The sequence below is a fragment of the Momordica charantia genome (genome assembly GCF_013281855.1).
Source record: "Momordica charantia cultivar OHB3-1 chromosome 11 unlocalized genomic scaffold, Mcharantia_2.0 BLBB01000011.1, whole genome shotgun sequence".
Taxonomy (NCBI): domain Eukaryota; kingdom Viridiplantae; phylum Streptophyta; class Magnoliopsida; order Cucurbitales; family Cucurbitaceae; genus Momordica; species Momordica charantia.
The window spans coordinates 5,957,932-5,976,094 of record NW_028275159.1 but is presented as its reverse complement, the minus strand read 5'-3'; the positions used below and the strand labels follow the sequence as shown (position 1 = coordinate 5,976,094).

The window sequence follows — 18,163 nt, the reverse complement described above, 5'->3', positions numbered from 1 at the left end:
ATTCTTCTCTCACTTGGGCTCCGCTCGGACTTTCTCTTTGTTTGTGGGTTTATGTCTCTCCAACTTAATTATGCCATAACAACATAAGATGCATAATAAATATTAAAAATAAATATAACATAAAAAATAATATGTAATTTAGAAGATTAAACTTCATATAACAATTTAACTTTTAAAATTTAAATGTCCCCCAAATGTTTTTTCTCATTTAAAAAAGAAAACAGTTACCAAATACAATCATTTTTTATTTATTAAAAAAAAGACAAACAATCCACCAAAACAACAAAAGATAGATATAGAAACTAGATTTATTAATGCTTATAAAAAAATAATTTATTAATGTGCTATGCGTGATGAGGTTAAGTGAGGCTCACTAATCATCCTTGATGACAATAAATAGAAAAAAATTTAGAGCTTGACAAAAAATAAAAATAAAAAAATTTAAATATCAAAATAGATTAAAATTTCAAAGACCAAAATAGAATTTAAACATAATTAAACATATCCTTACCAATATTAATAAATATGATTCTTTTTAGTATAACAATGTAGAGGAGTGATTCGAACCACGGTTTTTTTTTATCAGTACCTTGACTAGTTCACCTAGGTTTAAGTTTACAATTAAATAAACCTATAAACTCAAAATAAAATTGTTTTGAACGTGGAGACAATAATTAAGGAAAAAAAAGTATATGTTCATGGTTGATCCAATATTTTACTTATAAAAATGTAGAACTAAGAAAAACATATCTTTATTTTTATTGGAGAGAGAAAGATAATCTGCACAATAAAAGTATTTTGTTACAAAATATCATTTCAAATTTTCAAAAGGTAATTACATTTAGAATATTAAACTCGCATTAATTAATATAATCAGCATTATAACTACAATTTAAAAAAGGTTGGTCATAAACTAACTTATATTTAAGTAGAATTCAATGTTACTTTTTTAAGTTAGTGGGTTCTAACCCAATTAAAAAAATATATATTAAATACCGTTTTGGTGATGTAATTTCAAGCTTGGTTCATTTTTTGTCCATGTATTTTTAATTTTTATTAATTTTAATCCGCATAGTTTCAACACATCCATTTTGGCGTCTATATTTTTGAAAAGCGATTATTTTGACCTCTATTTGCAAAATTTTAACTCGAATGTTATACACAATATAAATCTCTTAATACAAATTTATGTACAATTAAATAAATTTAATGAGTGAAGAAGCATCTTGTTAAAATTGTGATAGAAACAAAGAGATAAAAATGAAAATAAAAGACTAAAATGATCTACGACTTCAACCGACATTTTGAAAGTATAAAATATATAGATTAAAATATATAAAAGTTGAAAATAGGATAACCAAAATAATTATTTTAAGAGTTATATGAATTAAAATGAACCAAAATTAAGAGTATAATGACCAAAATATTATTTAAAAAAAAAAATTTATATATAGAGTTTTATTAAACTATAAACATAAAATAAAGAATAAACATAGCAACCAGAATAAAAAGTGAGATATGTTCATAGGAGGCAAAATATTATGATTATAAAAATGTATAATTAAGAAAAGACAAACAGCAAACAAACGATCTTTTTTATTTTATTTATTTATTTTTAGAGAAGGGATAGAGAGTTTTTTTTTTTTTAATGATATATTTTTCGGTAAAGACAAGTACCTAATATTCTTCTTTGTGCCCATTTTTTAAAAAATAGGCTATTAAAAAAGGTAACCAAAATTAAAGTATTTTATTTGTATTCTTTTAATAATAATAAAAAAAATGAATGGTGAGGCTCATAGAATTGACTGCTGTGCTGTGGCCTGTTCTTCGACCACATGGATTTCAATTTCAAAGATTCTCTCTCTCTCTCTCTCTCTCTCTCTCTCTCTCTCTCTCTCTCTCTCTCTCTCTCTCTCTCTCTCTCTCTCTCTAAGATGAGCATAATTTTCTTTATAAAATTAATGGAGGATCAATAATTTTCAATTCCATACTTCATTGCCTTGCTTTGGGTTTTCTTCCCAAAAAAAAAAAAAAAAGGTCTTGTTTGGGTCATTTCTATTATTTTACGAAGTGTTGGGCTCGTGGATAAATATTAAATCCAAGGTTCGTTTTAAAGAAATTATTCTCAAATCAAATTATTTTATTTTATTTTATTTATACTTTTAAGGTTTGTACACCAATTTTCATAGGCGGTAAGGTAAGATTGGTAACATGTGAAAACAATCACATGCATACAACTTAAAACGGGGATTCTGAAGTCAATTCGAACATAGCCTAATAGACAAGGCACTACTTATTATAGTTCAAAGAATCGATACTTAGATCAAACGCAATGGTTGAGTTAAATAAACCAAAATTAATTCGAACACAGCTCAGTAGATAAAACACTTATTACCATTCTTGATATCCAACGCAATGGTCGAACTAACAAAAGCTCTTTAGTTTTTTTAATTTGATTTTTACAATTTTACTTAAAATAAAGGTTTTAGAATCAATCCGAAAATAGCTCATATAAGGTGCTTATTATCATCGCAAAAGTCAATACTTCGATTCGAATCCAATGGTATCAAACTCACAAAATTACTAAAGTCTCCAACTTTTTAATCGGGTTTCTATTATACGATATGCAAAGAAATAAAGAAATATACATATTAAATTACTTCAAATTTAATTGGACTTGGATGCCTATACAAGAATTGAGCTTGAGATATATTCTTGTATTGTATGAATGAGAATTTTGGACTTAACAAATGGTGTAATTATTCCAATAATATAAATTAAGGAAAAAAAAGGTAATTCAATCAAATAATATGGTCAATACCTAACCCAATGGTAGTGCATGACTTTTTTTTTTTCTCTATCATTATTTTACATGCTTAGCAACACAATTTTCAATGAAGAAATTGTGGTATTGAAACTTTATTTTGTGTTTCAAATGAAATGATGTGGCATAATTGAGACTTTGATATTTTGGCAGGTGTTGACATATACAATAATTTAATGTTTAAGAAAATTGTTTAATGGATTTTTTGCCACTTTCATAACTATTAAATCTCAATATGCTAATTTTGTTTGTTTGGGAAGATTTACTTTTGACATGATACACAAACAAATAAAAAATTTTAAAAAGGGGTAAAAAATAAAAAGTTGGGGAAAAAAGAGAGAAGAGAAACTATTTAAAAACAATATATTATAGAATGAAATATAATTAAGATAAGTTTTCATTTGGTTCATGTATCAAACTAAGAGTTTAGAGTCTCCTACCTTCAAGAAATAGTCATAAAATGTCTCTAAAATTAAACTGATGTTAGTGTCATAGTGAAATTTAATTTTGAATGATATAGCATTTAAGTTAAAAAGGAAAAAGACAGAGAATATCATGGATAATGTCACCATTTAAACTTGGAAAACCATCATTATTGACACATCAACAAACGCAAATTTCATGAGTGACACTAGCAACAATTTAGAATCATTTTTAAGAAATCGAGAACTAAACCATTAATTTTAAATCTATCATAATAACCCATATCTACGCATTTAAAAATGTAAAACGTACCGTCAAAGTGAACATAACTCTATCTCGATTGTAAGTTCGATCGGGATACTCGAAAAAAATGTAAAAGATACAAATAGTTTAACATAAATATCGTAGGGAATACTCTTTCTATAATATAATATCACCATTTGAACGCGGATTAATTTGGCAAGAAAATACTAAGAAACGACATAAACAATTATAATAATTTGACCAGTCAAAAAAATAAAATAAAAGAAAACAGATACGATTTTGTTTATAATGAATTATTTTTATAGAAGATATTAAATGAAATAGTCAAAAATACTTATAATGAAAAATTGGAAAACAACATGATGACTTTGAAAAGGTTTCTGAATAATGTGATGGAATTTGTCAAGCAATTCACATTGCAATTTCTGTCCCAATTATTATTATTATTTTACATATTGACTCTTCAGTCTCTGTGTGTTTGGAATTTGGGGCCATTATACTTTAATAAAATCTCCCATTACTCAACCCTACCAACCAAATATGAACCATATTCAACCAATATTTTATTATAAACATATGTAACTTATAATTAAACAATTCATTTGATCGATTTTCAAAAAATAAATGCCCTTCATTTAAAATTAACTATTATTTAATTGTTTACTGAGATGAAAATAAATATAAAAATAACTCAAGAATGGAAGACATAGTAAATTTTGTTGGGACTATTATTAAGACAATATTACCGAAGTTGATAAAAATATCGAGTTTTCAATTTTAATTTTATATCGATGAATTTCTGGAAAAAAAAAAGATAAAAACATTTTACCATTTTTAAATAAATTAAAATTTATCGATGGATTCATTTAACCCTTGTATAATGCATATAATTTTTTTTTTTAGTAAATAGATAAAAATATCTAATGAAAATAGACAAAGTGTTAAATTAAAATTTTCCGTTGATTAATAGTACCTGAAAAACAACTTAAAAATAATCCTCAAACATCACACTTTTTTTTGGGTACAACCCTTATACATCACTCCTTTGTTTGACTTATTAACACTAGAAAGTCGAATATCATATAGATTAACAATACCTCAATTATTTGTGTTAAAAAAAAAAACAATACCTCAATTATTACATAAAATAAAGATGTCCATAATTATTAAAATCAACCCGTGATTTTCCTATTAAAAAAACAACACTGTTTAATCTAAAAAAAAGCTATATTTATTATTTAATATTTTGAAGAATAGGCTTCTCCAGCCAATTATAGATAACATAATAATCTCTATACTTTCACTGAAACATGGACTCCACTGTAGTCTAAAAGTGGTAGTATGTAATATAATTTAGTCCATAAAATTTAAAATTATTATAAATTTATAACAATTTAGTCCGTTTATCAATTTTTATCATAAAGTACTGAAAAAACACATTGATCTCTCAATATTTTACCAATCAACTTATATAAAAACCTTATTAAATTTAAACAACAAACAACACAAATTTTAAACAAGCAGCACTATACTCGAACTCAAATTTGAAAACACTGAAACGCTTCATTAATTCCTAACTTGGTACTAAATCATCACTTTAGAACCAAAAGTAACATCGACTATAATGGTATTAAAAAATAATAGAAAAAAAATAAAATAAAAGAACAGCAAGAGCAAATTCAAAGCAATTTGGCATCAAGCTGGTCCCTATTTTAATAAAAGGAACTTTCTTGAAATGGAGCATGTCCCTTTATACAAGACCTTTCTTTTTGCCATTGTTCTTATCCCTTCTTTTAAATGGGTAACAGTAAATATTCTTATTTGATATGGACAGGCAATCTAGTATTATTAGATTTCCATCCTTCTCTCTCAATAATATGGTTGACAAAAAAAAAAAAAATTGTAATCCATCACCAATAATATTTCAAGAAATTTCAAATTATTTCCTAATGAGCAAATTAGCAAAGATATAACATATTCCAAAAATTTCAATCAAGTCCAAATAGGCAAGACAGCAAGGTAACATTTAAACATGCAGCAATAATACCTTTTGAGAAATTTTTTCCTTCTAATTAAATGAGATTTATGTCCTAGGACCCAATCCCCCTTGTAAAATCTATGTTTTAGCCCTTGAGTATGAATGTTTTTTTCACTTTAATCCCTAACTTTTCCATCTTACATCGACATTTCATAAAATTGAGACCTCGACATTTCCATCGACATCAACATTTAAAACCTTAAGTAAGCAGCGTAAAAAGAGTGTAGTGATTAAGACTCAAATGAAAAAGTGGACTAAATTAAAAAGAAAAAAAAACAGCAACCCAGAAAAATAATAATAATAAATCCCCACCCAACGTATAAAGACGTACAAATATTAGTGAACTTCCATCTCGGAGAAGCTTATGTCAATTATAAACTCTTATTAGGTCACTTATTTTATCGATCATTAACAAATCAATTAGGACCAATCAAGAGAGGTGTATTTAAATGAAAGGTTTTAAAACATTAAAGAAATGAAATTAAAGAATGACACATATTTCAAAAACAGAATGACAAAATTAACCCCATAAAATATGCATTAATAATTCGACAGTATTCAAATTTAAACGAAAGAAAATATCTGTCTAGCAAAGCATCACCATCAAAGAAAAAATCTAATAAAAAAGTTAAACAGCTGACTGATGACGACACTTCAACTTCAACTCTACCAATAATTCAAAGCATCAACAAATTCTCTCTCTTATTGTGCTAATAGCAAGCAACTAGCAACATTATATATACACACACACACACAATCAATGCTGGTCCCCATAGCATTTGAGCCGACAAGTCGGCCAACCAATTCACAAGAGTAAATGAGCCAAGAACAATCCATCAAAGAACAGGGCTAAATTAAGCAGAATCCACTTTAGTGTAAAGCTTAAGACAAGAACTGTCGACTTTATCCAATGAGCAGCCCCCAGCCATACATTTGTCCTTCCATTCAAAACGATTTTAACAACAATTTCAAGTTTCCATTAGGTTTGGATATGGAGTGGCCACACAGAACCACCCGACCCGACCCGACCCGCGAAGGCTACTAGTAAACAACTCCAAAAGATTTGTGATAGATAGCATTCTATACTTCTTAAATAAATAGTTGGTTTCATTGAAATCCTTCTACCCTCTAAAATACCAAAGTACAAAGGCCAGAAAACTATTTTTCAAAAACAATCTCTAGACAGCCCTTGCTAAGATAATTTCCACTGCAACATGGAACTGGATCCTCTGCAATTTGCCTTCGACCATGACCATTCAACCTTATTCAAGCAAAAACAAGCTGACTTGCCACTCTACCCCTAAAGGGTCTTGGTGCCGAAGAGGGCTCTAAATACACCCCTTCGCAAGACGAAGTGGTTGGATATTTCTTTCCTTTATTTAAAAAAGGTTGATGTGACTACTATTAGGACCACAAAGGTTAGAGACCCACGGCTTTCTAATGATAGAGCCCAATACTTGGTTTTAAATCATATAAGACCCCAAATATGATGACCCATAATTTTGGACTTCCCATTTCATAAAACTTGGAAAGAGATGAAAATGGATCAATCGTAGTCAGCAAGAGGACTAATACGTTATATTCAGGTAGAAAATCTTACATATCGACAAGTTTAAAAAAAAAAAAAAAAGTTTACATCCTTCCCATCCTCAAGTATCAAAATTTTTCAGCTTGATCTAAATGAAATATGTAGCATACCCCCCCTTTATACATAAAACTCTCACAAATGGAAATTTACATCTTATTTTTTTGACATAGATGGAAATTAACATCGAGATTATGGTAAAGATGAATAAGCAACTTAAAAACCCCTATATATCACATGCTACAAAGGAGATTCACGTCTAGAAAATAAAGTTCCATAATCTAATGTCTAGTGGAAAAAGGTGATGTACCTCTCGACTTTCCGGGCAAAGTGGTTCAGTTTCCAACAAACCTTGAGGCCAGAGGAGCAAGTAAACCAGCAATTGTTGGCAGTGTAGGGTAAGCAAGAATTCCAAGTACAAAACAGTTGACGCTCAAAAGTGCAACAGCATCCAAAGCAGGTTTATTCTTAATAGTCGTGAAAAACTCAACTACACTCTTCAGTGAGATGCTAACCACGGACAAGAGAGCCACTATGAGGCACAAGTGAGACTCTTCAGCTTCCCATATAACCACTCCAACCAAAAGTGACAATATGGTACTGAATAGACTTCGAGAAACCGCAACCTCTCTTTGTTTGTCAAGAATTTCGCCGATATCTTCATCTTTTGATAGGATTTCAGAAGTAGGAGGGTGGATAACTACGTCAGATTTTAACCCGGATTCTAAAATTTTGATCAACTTTGTATTAGATATGTTACCATCTTTCCAAGCATCACTCTGAATGAGGTCTTGGATAACGCTGCTGCCACTATAGCTGGATGAACGTGATGAGATGCCATGGGAAATGTCAGTGTTGTCAACTCTGCCAGTTTTTTGTGCAGGGCCCTTTAAGCTCCAATACGCCTTACCCTTGATTTCTTGCCCTCGAAGTTTTTCATTTCTCAAATTCTGCACCTGTTGGATGGAAATAAGGCAAATGGTTCATTTGATGCAAGAGATATTGCCAACCCATTATTATCATATGACACAACTTCAAAGCAGCAAAAGGATACTAAAAGTACAAGAGAACTCGACAGTCAAGGCTATAATGTAATCATCAACATAAAATGGAACATTTTGCTGAAAATTTGACATTATTTCATCCTATTTACTTCATGGCCACGTCTTTCCTCTTTCCCTACACAAGATAGCTAAAATTGGCTTTAACTCCTTACATAACCTTGGTGGAAAAAAACCCATTACATAGCAGATTATGAAGAATGATGCATACGGTTGTAGTACAGGATTTTAGTGAGAAGTCCAGAAATACTTTAAAAATGAGCTATATCATAATTTATCAGCAAAACTCAGAGGATCTCTGTACAAAAGTAATCTTAATTCACACCATAGTGAAATTATGTGGCTGCAGGAGCCTCCCTTTGCAGTTAAACTTGTGACACAGCAGAACTTCCAAAGCAACCATGTAACAATTTAAAGGAGGTGCTTTGGTCTAACTTAAAAGCATACGGATCAAAGTATGATTTGTATAAATTTAAGTGATGAAAGAACAAACTAGTATGAACCCCTGTACAGTCATTTTTTGTTGTAAAATTATGAACGGACAATTCACTTGGCTTCATGCCAAACATGTGTAGGTAATTACTTGGAACATCAAAGCTAACTAGCATTGTAATCAAAAGCACATGATTTACATAAGTTAAGCTTTCTTGGTGGTTTTTTAAGACTGTCCTCAACCTAAAGAGTAAAAACGATATTTTCCTATCTAAGAATTTATTTACATCTATGTTTTTTGAACATCAACCCAACTTCAAATTGGTATCATTCTAAGAGAAATAATAGTCACTCGAACAGGTTGCACATGGAGCATACGACAACAGAACTGGAAACACTGTTGCAGGACATCCTAACATATTAAAAGGTACATTAAAGTGAAAAAAGCAACATAGCAACTTTGTGTGCCAGTGTATGTGTGTGTGAGAGAGAGAGAGAGAGTGCACTTATTAATACACTGTACAAGAAGTGTGTCACCAAGTTCTTGACAGATATGAAGGTCTTTAACTCATTAAATGTAAACTAAGGTTTTGATGTCAGAGTTCAACCTCTCCTTTAGCAACTGCATAAATTTCTCCTTCCACTTCCTTATTATGCTCTCAGTTTCAATCTTCCACACCGTAATTTATGACATTTAGTACAGGAGCTAAAACTTGAAGGAGATGGGGCAAGTCATTACCTCACTTTCTAAGAGTGCAATTTTGTTGGTTGCCTTTTCATGTATCATTTCCAATTCATCTAACATCAATTCCATCATCTTCTGCTCTTTCATAGCAGCCTGGAAATGTTTTTGAAGCTCCTTTCCTTCCCACAAAACATTATCCAACTCAATTTCCAGAAATTGCAAATCTTGTCGCAGCTGCATAAAATCAATCATTATCAAATGCCAAACCAAATGACCAAAATCTGTCTTAAGTGGATACTTGGAACCCGGTAGTAGGCAGGAAATCAGGAAAGAAAATACTCATAATTTCATTGATGAAAAGTTTAAAAGGTCCCCTGACCTAAATGAGGCTATCTACACGAAAATAATTGACAAATTAATCAACTAAAATTAACAATTCAACTAAATTGATAAACTAAACTAATTGTCTATAATTTCATCCTGCTTTACTACTGTAAGTTGAAGAATATGTTTCTTTGCGCACATTTTCTGAGAGAAATCTAGAATCCCAAACCAAGAAAAGAAAGACGCAGAAACTCAAGCCAAGACATCGTCATTGAACAAGAACAATATGCAATAAAAAAAAAATAAGCCGGGCGGGCTGGAGGGCTAACCTGCCTTTCCCTCTGTAAAGCAGCTAAAATTCGTCCAGGAAGAGAGACAAACGCAATTACCCACATCAAAATTGTCCAAAATATATTCAAGTGAACATTGATCGAGGTCTTCAACAGCTCCCACCAAGTAAGAACAACAATAATAGAGATTTTCAAGATAACAGAACAAGCATGCATGAAATACGAGAAAGGCCTCGTGAACACTAATATTGTGACATTAAGAAACTCGGAAAGCAAAGCCATAGAGCCCACCAGTAGCACTACTTTTCTTGCTGAACTACATGCCAATGACTGTCTCGAAGGCTGTAACCAGAATTTATTGAATCACAGTTCTGCATAACAAAAAAATCCCTTCAATAAACAGGCGCCATGAAAGTGATATAATAAACCTTGATATCATTCATGCAGATAAAAAGTTAGCATCAAAATTTCCTCAAAAGCCATTCATGAGATTATGTAGTAGAGGAAATTACTTCACAGTCTGTCCCGGAATCTCATGATGAAAAGAACTTGAGAACAAAAAGATAATGAACACTTTTCTTAATTGGGTCTTAACATTTGGAATTGGAGCATTCGATAAACTGCTGTCCTGTGAAGCTCCCTTTAGAGAAGACTACCATAAAAGACAGGAGAAGAAACCAGCATCGAGGAACTATGAAACCAAATTCCTTCTGCAAATCAACTAAAGAATCTTCTTCAGAATAAATAATCAATAACCATATTATTGATTATTTAACACAAAAAAAAAAAAAACCGAGTTCATTGAAGATCAGTGAGAAAAGACAAGTGAAGATTATGAGAAACCCCGCACCAAAAAGCCTCTCCAACACATTTTCTCGTGATTGTCAAAGACCCGTCAATTTTCCCTTCCCTCCTCGTCTTCCACCATCGGATTCCGCTAAAATCACACAGAAACCCGACGAACCTAAGTGAGGAAAGTGAGATTACTCATATTTAGACTACAGGCAGCATTCCTATTGCATAATGGATGAAATAACAACGCACAGAATATGAGTAAACAAAATTAATGAAAGCGAGTTCGTAACAGCGATGCGAGGAATCAAAATCTTACGGATAAAAAGGAGATTGTAGGCGAATTGTAGCACGGGAGAATCGCAATCGCAGCAAAAGGGAGACACAGAGAGCGACAGAGTTAGAGTATGCATGCGAGAGAAATCTGAAATTGAAGAGAAGATGGCAAGTGGCAGCGGAGGCAACTCCATGATCGACACGTTTGAAGAAATGGTGACAGAAATCAGTGTGGAGGGAAACTTGACTTGACCATTGACTAAGCCAATCTCCCGCCGCTTAACCGCTTTCTTCGCTTTTTTTTCCCCATTTTTTTTTTATAAACTTCTAAAATATCTCTTTTCTATTTTTTCTTCTTTTAGTTTCTAACAAATTTAATTCAATAGTCTTAAGCACCTAAATATTTTTTCTTTCTAAAATTACAAACGAATTTAATTCTTTTGTGAAAGTGGATTTTTTTGGAATAAATACTTTAATTTTAATTTAAATCTCATCATAATTTTTTTTAAGGTAGCTCAATTCTTCGATTCAAATATTATATGTCGTTGGACTTATATTTTACCTTCAATTTATTCGTTTAGGACCCATTTAATAACGATCTTATTTTTCTGTTTATTATTTTTATTGTTTTCAATTTTGTATAAACATAAACGTTTTGTAATTGTTTCTCAATTTGTTAAAAATGGTTTTACAATTGTGTAGAAATTTTGAAAACGACAAATTCAAGTTTATTATTTTATTTTTTTTGTTTATAATATTTTCTAAAACATAAATAAAAATATTAATTTATTATTGTGAACTAATAAATACGGAATAAATATTTCATTTAATTCTTTTATTTTTTTTTAATTTAAAAGTTTAGAAAATAAGAAAACATGTTTATGCTTCTTTTCTCAATAAAAAATAATAAATAAAATAAACAAACGCATATATGTTTTTATATATTGATAAATAAGAAACGAGAAGAAAAAACAGGAAACAAAAACATTAGTAATATATCTTTATCTCCTACTAATTTATGTGGTTAATTAATTATGCTCCTTAAGTCTAGATTTCAAACAATGATGACTTTATTTAATTAACATAATTATTCAAATACTGTCACGTCAATCTAAATACCAATTACCGCTAAGTCGTGCTCGTTTTGACCACATAATACGTTGGTTTAAGTGAATGATTAGTGATTATGAGTTTCATATCAACATTTGAACAAGGTCAAGTGGGCTAAAAAAAAAAGGACACGTGAATCAAATGCGTTTCAAACCACATCCTCGGTCAACCCGAGCCTAGCAAAATTGATTGAGCTATATATTATTAACTAAAAGGGGAGAGGTTCAAATCCCCGCCCACATATTTTTTAACAAAAAAAAAAAACACATACTTTGCAAGAAATAAATATGGTTTCGTAAAACTCTATTTCAACTTTTGTTTATTTTAGTTATTATACTTTTAAAAATGTATGTTTTCGTCCGAGTACATTTGAAAAATGACTAATTTGGCCCTCTTTGTAAATTTTTCACACATATTTATACAAAATGGAAACATTCAAATATAAATATATGCTTATATTTTAAGAAAGTTGGTGAGTGAAAGATAAACTCAAAAATATTAAATAACAATGAAATAGAAACCATAATGATTATTTTTAAAAGTACAGTAACAACAACAAATTATTTTATAATAATAACTAAAATGAATCAAAATTGAAATGACATAGATTAAAATTAACCAAAGTTGAAAGTATATGGACTAAAATAATATTTAAATCTATAGATAAAGATGATATTTAAACCTATAAACTTATATGTAGTTTTTTTTACCATCACTAAATTTGGGCTAAAATACTATTCTGGTCCACATACGGTTCATTTTGGTCCATATACTTCTAAAATGTTCAGTTTGGTTCATGTATTTTCAACTTTGGTTTATTTTAGTTTTAGTGCTTTCAAAATGTTCGTTTTGATCTATGTACTTTTCAAAAGTGACCAGTTTGGTTTCTTAATTTTATTTTTAATCTCATTTTTCTTTTCTATCACAACTTCGACACAACACACTAAATATATTTTTTTTGAAATGTAATAATGATTTTATATTAAAGTATTTCCGTTATGTGTAGAACGTATTAAAATTTGCAAATAGAGAACAAAATGACCACTTTTTAAAAATACAGTGACCAAAAATAACATTTTAAAAATACAAAGACTAAAATGAACTTAAATTAAAAATACACGAACCAAAATGAATATTTAGAAAGTATATTCGCATAAATAAACTTAAGTAAAAGTACAAGGACTATTTTAACCTTAAATTTTCTATCAAAATCAAATCAAGTTGTAAATTCAACTATTAATTAACCCTGTATTTATAATATGATAAAAAAAAAGTTCACTAATAGCAAATATTGTTAATAAAATAAAATTTAACTAAAAAAAAATTAAATATAGGAACGAACCGAGGCAAATGGCAAAATATAGGGACAAAAATATAATTTAAAACCTAACATTATTTATGCAAATAAAAAAAAGACTAATAATACTCTGACATTTATATGTATTTATATATTTATATATTATATTTTTTATACTAATCCGATCTTCACGAACGGGGGAGAAATTTTGATTTAAATTAAAATTGAACTTTTTTGAGTTTTCTGCAGAATTACTTGCCCTTGGAAGAACAGGGCGCGGGAACGTAGCTTCCATTGCGCGGGTGAAATCTGAGGTGACAGTTCAAACGGCACCAAAATTTGAGCGGTCCAAGAACTCCGACTCGCCATCGAGTTCTCGAGCTTCCTTTCAGATCGAATTGCATCAAATTCCTCTTCAGCGACCAGCTGAGATGATCCATCTGCGTCGGATTCAGCGGAATCGCCGACGATTCCACTAAGAAGTGCAAGTCCAGGTAACTCATCTTGCTTACTTTGAACGGCCGGCGAGCCACCAGCGACGCGATCTCTATGCCGTCGAAGATCAGGACGAAATCGGTCTGCGAGAAGCTTGCGTGTGCTTTGGCATTTTGATTCTCGGCTCGGACGACGATCTTCATCTGGACTTCGAGCAAGCCGGTTCTGCTGCTTCGGATTCTGTCGAGATGTCCGTCGGTTACGCTGATTGAAGGCACCCTGGGGCGGATCGTCACATAGCCGATGAAGATGACGATGCCTCCGATTATCACTGCGAGGGCTATGGTGGCGCAGATTATGCCGGCAATCCAAATGAGGGGATGAGTGTGTCGCTTTAGACTGGATAGGAACTTTGGTGGCATTTGAGATCGATGCAATTTCTCATAAACTACTTACGATAAGAGGAAAAGGAAAAAAGTGAAGGTATATTTGGACTGAGCAGCAGATCTCACTCTTTGCCACTTTTGTTGTGTTGCAGAGCTCAATTTTAGCTATGGCAGAGGAGAGGCACTGAGGAAGGCAAACTTATCAAAAAGTTGCTGCGATGGGCGGCGAAGGTTTTGGTATCTTCCTTTCCTTCTTTTAACGCATCTAAAAATAAAGAACTGCTGTTAGAGCATATTTATTATACGAGAATTTATCCATAGCTTTGTCGAGTTACGGTTTCCTTCAATTTTACTTGACAGATTCTTTATTGAATTCCCTAATAGTACTGATAATAGTGTATTGCACTCACTTAAAACAAGAGAATGTTAATAATAATGATCATGTGTATTATTTAGATTGATGAAAATATCTAGTATGGTCAGATTTGCATCTGTTCTTAACATCACACTCAATAAGTTTCTTTCTGTTGTGATATATTAACATGTTTTACAATTCTGGCTACACTTTTAACATTTAGAATGAAGGTTTGTTTTCTATATTTCCATATATTAGTAGAAATAAAACAGTTAACCATTAAACCTACAATATTTGAATTCTAATGCTCTAATGCTCAGATACTATAAATTAAAGATTGATGGTTCGATCTCTTACCATACAATTATTTACACTTATCAAAATTGAAAATATTTTTGGACGCAACCCTGGTTTTCCCCCTTTTTTCTTTTGAAGGTTTTCAGAAATCCATTTTACATCAAACTAGATGACTTCTCAAGTACCTCATTCTATTACCTGAATGATACATAGTGTAATTGGACCTATTATTGCAATTGGTTTTTTCCCTCTTTACATACTTTGCTTTAGAAAGTAAAATACCAAACTTACACCAGGAATTTTCCAGCTGTTTCTCTTATGCTCTGCCCGCTAACACCAATTTGAGCACAGAGGATTGATCTCAAATTTAAAGTGTAGCAGCTTTCAGGAAAATGGAGGAGGTTCTTTTCTGACACCTGGGTGATTCTACAGGTAATTCCACTAAAATTTATCCAACAATTCTAGGACAAAAGAGCTAGTAACATTTAAATACCATGTGTTTAGTTCACTACTTAGACTACATTTTAACAAGAAGATCATTTAAATTTACTGCAAGCTACCTTAAGAATGAAGACGAGACAAATATAGAGCAACAGTATACACAGAAGTAAAATTGTTTTCTGACATAGTGAAGTAAGTGAAATTGTTAAGCTAATTTGATTTGTGTAGAAGAGGTAAATTCTGCTTGCCTCAAAATGATCACTGATGCTGATCTCGTGAAAACACCAAGAATGAATATATAATACAGCATTGGTCATAAATGGAATTGAAGAGAGGGTAATACTACAAAATTTAGGAGGATCTCCACCTGCGCAAAAGACTATCATATTTCTCTCTTACGCTTCCTCTCTGCTGATAAAAACCATTCTTCAAAATCTTCATAGTAGATTCATATATTCCTATTCGTCGATCAAGCATATCATCGGCGAAACTCCTGACCTCTGTTAACCGGTCCAAGTTGCAGAGGCCGATGAGTAGTGCATTTGCGCTTGCATCCATAGGCTTGATGTGATTCTCAACCATGAAGTTCCATATATCAATGGCTGTTTCAGGGTCATAACCATCAAAGAACATTGAGATAGCAGCAGCACAATTAGAAGGGGTGGGAGGGCACTCATTCTTTACCATCTCCCTGAATATTTGACTTGCTTCCCTAACTTTCTTGGTCTTAATCAAACAGCTGAAGATCAGGTTGTAAGTTAAGGAGTTAGGAAAAGCACCATGGAAGACCATGGCATCCAAGAGACGAAACGAGTCGTCGATCTTACCGTTCTCGCTAAGCAGTCCGATTATGGCATTGTACATGATCAGGTTAGGAACTAATCCACTTCCCACAACTATATCCCACAATATAATCGCATGGTCTGCATCATTTTGTTTAATGAGACTATCAAGAGCATTGGATAGAAATTTCAAACCTGGCAAGCAACCATTCTTCTTCATTTCTAGAAGAAACTCAATTGCCTCTCCAGATTGGCCCCCACGAACCAATGTTATCAAAAATGCATCATAAGCTGAAACATTTTGAGGATTCCAACCGACCCTTTTCACCATTTCACCAAATGTAACCTTGGCTTCCTCCACATTGCCTTCTTTCTCCCACCCTTCTAGTAATATGGCGAATGAGTCCCCATCCACAGGAATCTTCTCTTTGTTCTTCTCAAAGAACTCCCAAGCCTTTGATGTTTGATTTTCCTCGGTGCAAATTGCACTCAATAGAGAATTCACTGCCACAACATCCTTCTCAACTTCGTACCTGTCCATCACTTCAAAGCTCATCATCGCATCTTTGAATCTGCCAGCAGAACAATAACTCCCAAAAACAGACACGAAGGTTGGCAATGAAAGGACCTTTTCTTTCCTCATCGTTCGAATGGCGTTCCACATTTGGTCAAACAATTCATTCTTTCCCAGCAAATCAATCATCAGATTCCACGAGTACGCCGACTGCTGCGCCAGCTGCCCCGCCCACCGGAAGAACTTGATCGCCGACGAGGGATAGTTATAAGACAGCCTCAGAACTTCTTGGACAAGCTCCGGCGACGGAGCTACTCCCGTCGCGGCGAGCGCCGCTTCTACATCCTTCGGCGAGGCTCTGATCAGTACTTCGCAGACGGTTTTCGCAGCCGGGGATACGTCAGGCTCGTCGAGATGCAGAGGGAAGCGTGGGGATTGGGCCGGCGGACGCGACGGAGGCGAAAAACCAGGGGGAATTTTGGGAGGGTTTCCGAGACCAATTTTAGGGTTTTCAGCCATGGATTCCATCATCCATCACCTCAAATTATGAGATGAAATCAGCTATTTTTCAACCGAGAAACCCATTAGGACTCAGACGATTAACCAGTAACCAACCACAACTTTTTCTTCGTTTCACGATCCCAATCGGAGACGGAAGTTTCTTTTTCTAGGAGCGAAAAGGTGAAGAGTTTAGGAGAAGGCCATTAAATTAAATGTCTGCCTTGAAGAGCTTCGTCTATAATGTTGGAACTCTGAAACAAGGGAAGCTGTTGAATTTGCAGAGAGGAAGGTGTCAAATGGAAGAGAGGCTTGTTGAATCTCAGTAGTGTAAGTCGACATGTTGTTGTAGTTGTAAACTTGTAGTGGGACTGGGAAGAAGATGGTATGATGGTAATCGTACTATGGACCTCGCCCGCGATGAAGCCCAAATCGCGGACCTTGCCCGCGTCGACAGGAGAACTTGGGCCTCTACTTTATTTTAGGGTTTCAATAATTGATTGGACTTAGAGTCACTTGTGATGTGATGATAAAAATCTTGGGAGTTGCATCTTGGCATTTTTACTAACATTCCACCTCTGGGTACATGTTAATTACTGTCGAACGAGATTCATTATCTTAGCTTGAATCTCTATTTAAAATAAATTTGTGAATTTTATAAAATGTTGAATAGATTGAGAGTCTGTTAGGTAGAAAATTGTGAGTTTGTGAATATATTAATACTTTTAAAGTTCAATGATGTATTAGGTACAAAATTTGAGACTTGTAGACGTATTAGATACTTGTAATTTAACCTAGGTTATATTTTGGTTATTTTATTTTTGCCTAAAAAATTTAAATATTTATTTTAATCCCTCGACTTTAAAATATAACTATTTTGGTTGCTAGACTTTTGAAATGTATATTTAATATTTTAGTCTTTGTTTTTTTAGTCAACATGTGGGATGAGGATCGAACTCACAATCTCTTGGTTGATATATGTCAAATATTGCTGAACTATGTTCGCTTTGACAATATTTTAGTCTTTAGGTTTTAGAAAAATAATCCTTTTGAT

The 18,163-nt window shown here is 32.4% G+C and overlaps 3 protein-coding genes across 12 annotated transcripts; all 3 read right to left on the bottom strand.

The window, feature by feature from the left end:
• Nucleotides 1–7,203: 7,203 nt before the first annotated feature.
• LOC111009200 (coiled-coil protein) lies at nucleotides 7,204–11,268 on the bottom strand. Of its 10 annotated transcripts, none has more exons than XM_088120228.1 (6): nucleotides 11,038–11,268; nucleotides 10,439–10,890; nucleotides 9,966–10,297; nucleotides 9,367–9,546; nucleotides 7,895–8,090; nucleotides 7,204–7,798 (listed from the first exon to the last, which is right to left on the bottom strand). In XM_088120228.1, the coding sequence occupies exons 3-6, from the start codon at nucleotides 10,206–10,208 to the stop codon at nucleotides 7,470–7,472; spliced, it is 948 nt and encodes a 315-aa protein (XP_087976354.1). In that variant the 5' UTR covers nucleotides 10,209–10,297; nucleotides 10,439–10,890; nucleotides 11,038–11,268; the 3' UTR covers nucleotides 7,204–7,469. The 10 variants fall into 10 exon arrangements, with proteins under 10 accessions (XP_087976354.1, XP_087976355.1, XP_022137890.1 ...); XM_088120229.1 differs by having other exon boundaries at nucleotides 7,204–8,090; nucleotides 9,966–10,073; nucleotides 10,218–10,297; XM_022282198.2 differs by having other exon boundaries at nucleotides 7,204–8,090; nucleotides 10,439–10,647; nucleotides 10,777–10,890.
• Nucleotides 11,269–13,652: 2,384 nt separating this feature from the next.
• LOC111007456 (uncharacterized) lies at nucleotides 13,653–14,258 on the bottom strand. Its single transcript, XM_022279833.1, has one exon. It carries the CDS (start codon nucleotides 14,256–14,258, stop codon nucleotides 13,653–13,655), a length of 606 nt encoding a protein of 201 aa, XP_022135525.1.
• Nucleotides 14,259–15,450: 1,192 nt separating this feature from the next.
• LOC111011123 (small ribosomal subunit protein mS81 (rPPR8)) lies at nucleotides 15,451–17,440 on the bottom strand. Its single transcript, XM_022284764.2, has one exon. It carries the CDS (start codon nucleotides 17,140–17,142, stop codon nucleotides 15,667–15,669), a length of 1,476 nt encoding a protein of 491 aa, XP_022140456.1. The 5' UTR covers nucleotides 17,143–17,440; the 3' UTR covers nucleotides 15,451–15,666.
• Nucleotides 17,441–18,163: the final 723 nt, after the last annotated feature.